Below are 8,591 nucleotides of genomic sequence, written 5' to 3'. Positions count from 1 at the left end.
GTGGGTGGGTGGGTGTGTGTGTTGTGATGACATGGACAAAACAATTTGTGGAAGCATCAATCCAATGGCATAGATTGAATGGATCCATTGATTGTTGGTAAAAATTTGTTGTTAACGCCAACAAGCTATATGACCCTCTACTTGGGTAGCAGAAGGCCTCACCCAACTTACACTGGTCGCACAAAGACATAACAATCCCACATAAGCTCTAAAAAGGACTGCTCGTGTGACTGCTACAGCCTCACATAAGGCTACAAGATGGTGCTACTTGTGGCGTCACAATGAAACATGCAGGACTGCAAGCAACAACCTGCATTCCTGCAAGGGCTACACATGGCATCATATAGCACCGTACAAAACTGCGCATGGTCTATAAAAGCTCCCCACAAGACTACTACTGTCACGGCAAGTAATACTGTGGATTATAGCAGGCCATATGAGTGCATCCCTATATAGTCTTACTAAGCTGTTATGTACTCTGACAAGGCCTATAGAGATGCGAGAGGATTATTGTTTTCCTATAAAACGATTCTAATCAACAAACTAATCACATATTTTACCTTTGTTTAACCATTTTGCATGTTTGATGAGAGAACAACTTTTGTTGGCATAACAATAATAGATAAAGATCTGAGTGTGGGAACATAAATCGCCTCAAACTTAATGATATAGCTTTTATATATACATTATTTGCAATTTGATGAAAAGGGTTCTACTAAAATAATCAATAAGAATATGACTTCAGATAAATCCCATTAATAAAAGAATTAATCTAATCAATTTGCAATCCATAAATAAAAATTAGACAAACAGTAGCTTTATTTTTCTACTTGGCATGTCAGTATTGCATAAACCACAGGATAGGTATGAAGTTGACTCATCAACAATGAGCTTGTGATGCTATGGTTTAAGCTTTAAAACAGTTTTGATTTCAAACTTATGTTTCGTGCAAATTCTAGATTCAGTAGTTTGATAATTTCAATATATGGATTCACTTGCAGGTTTCAAGTTCAGGCAAAATAAATAAAAAAACAATAGCTTATGTAGCACACACTTAGGCTTCGTTTGAGACGGCTTTTTTACTGCTTCTTAAAGCAGCTTTTTAGTACAAAAAATAATTTTTTATACTAGAAAGTTGCTTTAAGAAGCAGTAAGAAAGTCATCCCAAACAAAGCCTTAGGCTTCGTTTAGGACATCTTTCTTACAACTTCTTAAAATAGCTTTTTAGTACAAAAATTAAATTTGTTGTACTAGAAAGCTGCTTTAAGCAGTAGTAAGAAAGCCGTCCCAAACAAAACCTTAATCGCAGGCTTGCTGACCAACAACCGCCCACTAGGACAGAATATCGCCTACAACAGTCCACCCTAGCCCATATGTATAATTGTCTTCTCTATGCTTTTCTATATTAACAGTCACTTTAGCAAAATATGGGCCAAAATGTTCAAAATCCGCTGTACTTATCTGAAACTAGTGAAGCTAGAAAATTTCAGGCAAATCTTAATTGATCCACCAAAATCAACCCAGCTCTACTGAAAATTAAGGCTATGCTATTAAGGACATACACAATACCAACTTTTTTTGTCACGTACCTTAGCAATGTTGGCATTCAATTTTGATGCTACGCTTTCTCCGGGTTCATTAACGGAACGTGAATCATTCTTGCTTTCAGTGATGAAACTTTTACTTCTATCGATATTCTCAAGAGAAATCATTCGGTTGCTAGAATTCACCTCACAGTCCTGTTATAGTATGAGAAATGAGAAGATCATAGGAGGAAACAAATGGAAAATGCATGCTTACACAAGATTAAAAAAAAACTTCAATTCTGAAGATTTGCTGAGAGCCGAAGAGCGGAGATTAGAGTGAGTTACAGAAATAATGGTGGGCTTATTTTTCCAAGCCAAAAAAACCCAAAATAATTTCCATAATTTTCGTGTAGGACCAATTTAATCTCAGAGTATCATGTTGCCCAATTTTAGTCCCGCGACTATAAAAAATGATCCAAAATAGTCCCTCATATTATAACTGTGATACAAAATTGATCCTAATTTAGTCCCTCGACCCAATTTAACCCCAAAGGGACCATACTCGACGAATTAAATTAGAGCAATGTTATGATCTGGGGGACTAAAATGGCCATCTAAGAATATTCAGGGGTATTTTTAAATTTAACACTTTTTTCCAAGCATGCTGCCAAGTTTAATAGGAACTAGCACGTGTTCTTATGATTTTAAAAATGTACCCAACAGTAAAACAGCAAGGGCTAGCATCTACTTCATTGATTATTAAGTCAGATAAAATTCAAATGCAATCCAAACTTATGATGTTAGAATCAGTCCATGGTCCTAAAATGTTCATATTATTTTTTAAGGTACAAACTTTATTCTAGTCTTAGTATGGTGCATGTGTTTAGCTCATGCAGATGTCTACAAGCAGGAAATAAAAAACATAACTATCAGCAACAACAGAAATTAATTGCAAAAGCAACACTCTTACCATTATCTGAGCAACAGAAGCTTCCGCATTTTGGGTTTTACCAGTGACAGGGTAGACACCCTTAGCTTTAGACACTTTTGACGCTGCACTTGAATTTTTTTCAGCAGAAACATTCTGGATTAATTTCTGCAGAACAAAGTCAAACCTGGTCACATGAAAGATGAAACACCCAAATTCTTCGAAGTCTTAATGAAAATGATTGTCGATGAATAATCCTAATCCAATGCTAAACAGACAAAAATAAATATTAAATGTCAGCATTGTCAATATTAATTTTTTTCACAAAACCACCAAAGAAAGATATTTGATATTACTTTAACGCTAATACCACCCATGAAATGTAGTAACTAGTAAGTGAAAAAGTACGAACTTATCAAACGTATATGGGTCAAGACAATTATATTATGGTTTGATAGATATACAACCAGCCTTCATCAGATTGGGAAATTCAATGTAATGCTATTCAACTTACGCATAAACATTTAGATCCATTTACATGAAAGACCAATCAAAGCTGTGGACATGAACAATACCATTAATCATACATTGCCACTAGACTCGGTGCTCCAGCGCACCCTTTAATATTTTTTTATTTTACAAGGGCAATCCAGAATTAAACTAGGGATCCGCCCTTTATTATTTAAGGTCTAAAAGCGAAACCAAAATATCCAGTTCAAGAAGGAGAATCCCAGAATACATATTCTTCCAATCAAGCAGAGCAATGGGAATATTTATGCATCATAATTCCAGGGCCATAATTCTTGAATGAGGCCTTCCAAAAGAAGAAACATATAAACTTTTGCTCATCGAATTAACTTATCCTTAATGGAATATCCTCCATTCTCAGAAGAAGGAGAATGACAAAGCACGCTTAATAGATAGGATTTAACAGTTTAAAATTGGAAATAAAACGAAATCTTCACACAAAGCAACTAATTCAACTGACTTTAAAGTACCAACTAGTTCTGATGCAATCAAAAATTTGGGAGAGGGACCCAAATTTTTTATCACAAAAACACAAACTTTCTAAGAACAAAATAAAGACATAAAATGCTTAAAAGAACACAAATACTATAAAACACAACTTTATATAATAAAACGACTTACAAACTTTTGACTCAAATGACACTTACAAGACGATTCAAAACACAAACAAAATGACTCAAACAAAGACACCTAAAGTTGCGTTTCTTTGAGAAGAAAGATACAGGTGACGTCCCTCTTGTCTACATCAAGTTCGTAAAAAGTTTCAACATTGGTCCAAATGAATAATTTACATGCATAAATCGCAACAAACGCATTTGTTGATTACTATGTGCAGTAAGTATGAAATACACAGAGCTAGAATAGAGAAGGTTTCAATCGTACCCTTTCCAACATTGCCTTTATTTCACCAAACTGCTTCCTGATTTCTGGATTATTTGGCTCAAGTCTCACAGCAAAGTCAGCATCTGCGATTAATTTTAATGTGTTAAGTATATGATATTTTAATTAGTTGTCCACAGATGCAATAAAGATAATCAACAGAGATCCATGTACCGATCTACAAGCCAACCTTCCATAGCTTCTTCAAGCTTTCCTAGTTCTTTTCTAGCTGTAAGTCGACGTGAATATGCTTTAACATAGCGATCATCTAAACTTAGAGCATCTGTACAGTCGTTCTCTGCTTCCACAAATCTGTTTTTTTTTTTTTTTTTTTTTTTTTTAATTGTTTTTTTTTTTTTTTTTTTTTTTTTTTTTTAACATTTTTAAGCATCCAAACAAAGGATTCAGAAGCAAATCAATGCAAAAAAGATAGTAAGAGTATGAATTACAATTCATGGAAAAAAAAAAGAATATGAATTAAAATTATATCAGATCTAAGTTGGCTTGCATATTTTTCCATAGTTAGAGGATGAATTTAATTTTTACATCCAACCATATAAACAATAACATAGTTTTCAGGCATTTATCTCACAAGGATTCAAGAAATTTCATACGATAAATAAAATGATGAAAACATATAAAACCCACTTCTTCACTTTAAGATATGCCATAGCTCTATTGGCAAAAGCAACTGACGTAGGAGAGAATGCAATGCTTCTTGAGTAGCACTCAATGGCTTCATGGAACTTCTTTTGCTTAAAATATTCATTGCCCTGAATGTGAAAATTAGGAAAACAATCTACTTCAATATCCTTAGGCATACAATTTCATGAAGAAAAAAGACTGTCAACAGACGCTGAGAATTCCCACCAATTCCTTCTCTGAAGTAGCATCTGGCAATTTCTCCTTATTTAAGAAGCTACTCGATAGATCAAATGCACCCGAATTTCTAAGATAACCAAAACGCTCACTGTTTTCTCTTGAAGAAACTATCTTTTCATTAATCTTTTTTACTTCAGACGCAGGAAATTTTGAAAAATCCGCCTTATCTTCATCAACAGTTCCTGTCATCTTTAATGAGCAAAACAAACAATTAAATAAATAAATAAATAAAAAGCCATCATTAATGAAATTTGCTTCAAAAGTTATTCTCCATATACTTCATGCTAAAACATAATATTGAAGATATGAATAACAATGGAATTTCATTTTTTTTTAGAATATTTCATTCTAGAAGGTTTAATAATCTACATTATTACGCCCTTTCATTTTGTAAATTGTACTCCGGTGAGCATATAACAATACGCATGCCTTATCATTTTGAATCCATCTATCAACACAACGTGTATTGAGAAAACAAATACACATGCTTCAAAAAAAGCATTAAGCGACAGCAAAGAACAAATGCTTCTAGAGGACTTTTGTGCCTGTCTTCCACGTGCCTAACATGCAAATACAACAAAAAAAGAGGGTGAATATCACTCAACTTCTTCGAATTTGTATAAAGCTTCATGTTGGTTCATATTTTAAAAAGACTCCTTTTAATCCCTAGTGCTTCTCTAGTTTATAAATTAAATCCTAGGGTTAGATATAGATCTTTACAGACAATTAATTTAGATCGTTTGACCCCCAAGTGAAGGACTTTTCAACTTAACTTTAAATGATACATAATTTTGTAACAAAAAACCCTAATCATAGTGCTAATCATAGGATTTCATTGAAGTTCCATCTTCTTTAACTTCTTGTCCAGTGATACGATTAGGGTTTGTTTCTAATGTTCTATCCAATTATGCAAATGCTAAGGAGGATTAGGACAATAAATGACACCCACAGTGTACAAGTAATGCTTCAATGGTGGTGAGTATCTGTAGGTATAAGAAGAGCAACATGTACCTGTACAAGAGATCTTTTCTATCCTACAAATGGGTTAGCTTAAAAGAATTTACTAACAAGGACTAGGGTTTAGGGTTTACGATGTCTTGAAAAATAAAGTGAAGTAGGTATGGTTATGGAGGCGGTAGGATGAGGAGGTGAGAAACAAGTGGATGGCTATGATGCACCGACATTTGTCCTCAAAGAGGTATGCAATGTCCGACACGTATCGGACACGACACGAGTCCGACATTCTTCTGAAATAAAAATTGAATTTCTTATTTCCTCTCTAAAGTCTCAAATCAATTGTCCACACTCAATACCACATTCCCAGAACATTCTCATTTTCATTTTTCTTCAGTAGCTTGCGGCTAGGGTTTCATAACAACGTTCGATGTCATCTCAATATGGGCAACTAACGTCATCACAGCATCAGCATTTCAAAATCATCTCAAAATCAAATTATGATGTTGCATTAACATTAACACTCGACGCTGGCAATTTCTACATCCACAATCACACCCCTATGCCTTCTCGACATCTCATCTTTGCTCAATGTCATCTTAACATGTCATCTTAACATCGACGGTCGACGTTATCTCGAGATCAATGACCGACATTGTCTTAACATTAATGCTCGATGCCCATTACACAACAATAATGCTCGACAATCGAGAGCATTATCTTCTCCCCTCTTGATGTATAACATGACATCAATGCACGACTCATAACATCCTAATATTAATAATTTTAAGTGCAAATCCTAATTAAATAGCTTATTATTTCTTAATTATTTTTACTATTTTGCTTATTCAATTTTTATATTAAAAAAGTGAATTATAATACAGTGTTTAACTCGTATATGTGTCCTACATTTTCAAAAATTGACGTGTCCTGTGTCTTTGTCATGTCTGCGTCGGTGTCCATATATGTGCATCATAGGTGGAGGGAGGAAGACAGTGAAAGTGCAATTAGTGAAAATAACTTTATGAGAAAATAAAGGGAACATGTAAAGGCTTTTTTTTTTGTGCTTCTCCTAATAAATGATTTTATCAACAAAATAACCTGCATAAAAAATCGAGCAAGGGACCCAAATAAAGTTTTTTTTTTTTTTTTATTCTTTTAGCATGAACCTACAAGAAGCATGGTAAGTTCAAATATCTTATTTTTTATTACTGTTAAATAAGTCCTAATAAAAACAAAAGAAACGTTACAGCAATGAAATTGTTGCACATCTATGACATAAGAAACCCCTACAAGCCTAATCACCCAAATATTACTAATTATGGATTTCTGTCTTTAAAGTCCTACTTATTGTTAGAAATTGCCTATCATAGTGTATCCTTTAAGCTTTGTGCTAGATAAAGTGCAACCCTTATTTATTTTATGTTATTATATATTATAATGCTAATGCTATTTTATTTTTATTCATTTTTTATTTTTCTATGTGTGGATGTCTAGGAAGTGTCATGGGTATCTCCTATGCAGTATCAAAATTTTATAAATGAGGGCTAAAGTTACAGATTAAACAACAAGCTGACAAGCAAATACTCAAGTTACGGATTAAAAAAAAGTGGAGCAGCAAATTCATGAAGAATTAGTAACCAGAACTAGACCAAAAAATGAATCCATTTAATATTGAAAACAATGATCATAATCAACATTGCTTGAGTGCTCTCAAATTATTTTTAAAAAAATGAGCAAACAAATAATTACCAATTTGGTCTTCAGTTTCTCAGCAATACCGTGGAAAATGAGGATACTCTTCTCATAAAGCATCTTACTTTCCTAGCTAACATTAAGTTGTCCAAGAATGAGGTGAGAAGCAAAATTTAAAAAGAGCATGGTAAAATAGGAATCAATGCTTAGCAGTAACTTCAGAGAATTAAATATGTACTTCACAGAAACTCTTTAGAGTTTGCTTGCAATTTAGAACTATCAGGGGTATTATTTGTTGATTTTTAATAACTTAGTATTCTTTCAGTTACAGAAAGACGTATAGAAGGACTGTGTTCATAAGTTTAATTAGTGGGGGTGCAGTTGTATATGTCAAGTATTTTGATCTGTACCTACAATCAAATTTAAGACCCATATATTAAACTGTACTATAATTGAACAAGTTGTAAACGCTCATTCTCTAGGAAAAGGAAAGCAAACCAACTGCAAATTGAAGACCTCACAAGGTTAAACTACATTATAATTGAAAAGGTTGAAAACAATCATTCTCTAGTAAAAAAGAAAAGCAAAACTAATTGCGCATTGCATGTAATATGATTAAAAATTACTGTCTTCCTAACGAATAAAATAATCTTACTGATTTTGCAGCCTTCTGAGCTCGACCCTTTGGTTTGTTGTCCCAATCCTGCAAGTCCTTCAAGAAACCACGAAACTCCTACAGAATCAACAAAAAGAATCATAATTTATATGTCTTAAATCCTAATTTCCAACCTCTAACATCAAAATCCACAAAATAATAATGACAACCACATATTGCACAAAACAAACACTCAACACAGTATTAGAGCTTTTAATCTACTGATCCTAGGTTAATATAACAAAGAAATAATAGCAAAGCTTTGCATGAGCTGAATTTCAGGCCTATTTGGGGCAGCTTCTTCACTGCTATGTTTTCAAACCGTTGTCATATTTTTGTTTAACGTTTCAACAATTTTATGATAGAAAGTTGCTTTTACAACCAAATACACAACATTTTAGCTGTAAAAACTATTATCCAATTGTTTCATAAAAAAGAAATATTTAGGATACCTACAACAACTTAAAAAAAAAAGTACTTTCCATATAATAATTTTAAGACCATCTTTAAAAAGAAAGCCGCAACCGCCTCAAACCTCAAATGG

At 33.4% G+C, this 8,591-nt stretch overlaps 1 protein-coding gene across 3 annotated transcripts in view; it reads right to left on the bottom strand.

Moving 5' to 3' along the window:
- The window catches only part of LOC110098591 (RNA polymerase II-associated protein 3), an 18,662-nt gene extending 10,492 nt beyond the window's left edge, over positions 1-8,170 (bottom strand). For 2 of the 3 annotated variants that reach the window (XR_003701975.1, XM_028698368.1), the window contains exons 1-7: positions 8,048-8,169; positions 4,732-4,932; positions 4,510-4,634; positions 4,052-4,173; positions 3,865-3,947; positions 2,497-2,622; positions 1,590-1,739 (exon numbers count right to left, since the gene is read on the bottom strand). Coding sequence is in view for 2 of the 3 variants with exons in the window: in XM_028698368.1 (XP_028554201.1) it covers positions 1,590-1,739; positions 2,497-2,622; positions 3,865-3,947; positions 4,052-4,173; positions 4,510-4,634; positions 4,732-4,932 (807 nt within the window). In the remaining variant the exon portion in view is untranslated. Of the gene's footprint in view, positions 1-1,589; positions 1,740-2,496; positions 2,623-3,864; positions 3,948-4,051; positions 4,174-4,509; positions 4,635-4,731; positions 4,933-8,047 lie in introns of all 3 variants that reach the window. The other variant, XM_028698372.1, reaches the window with a different exon arrangement.
- Between the last annotated feature and the right edge of the window lie 421 nt (positions 8,171-8,591).

Source organism: Dendrobium catenatum, unplaced genomic scaffold (genome assembly GCF_001605985.2).
Source record: "Dendrobium catenatum unplaced genomic scaffold, ASM160598v2 fragScaff_scaffold_124, whole genome shotgun sequence".
Lineage (NCBI taxonomy): Eukaryota > Viridiplantae > Streptophyta > Magnoliopsida > Asparagales > Orchidaceae > Dendrobium > Dendrobium catenatum.
Note: the sequence above shows the minus strand (reverse complement) of the source record. Positions and strands in the feature narration are given on the sequence as shown.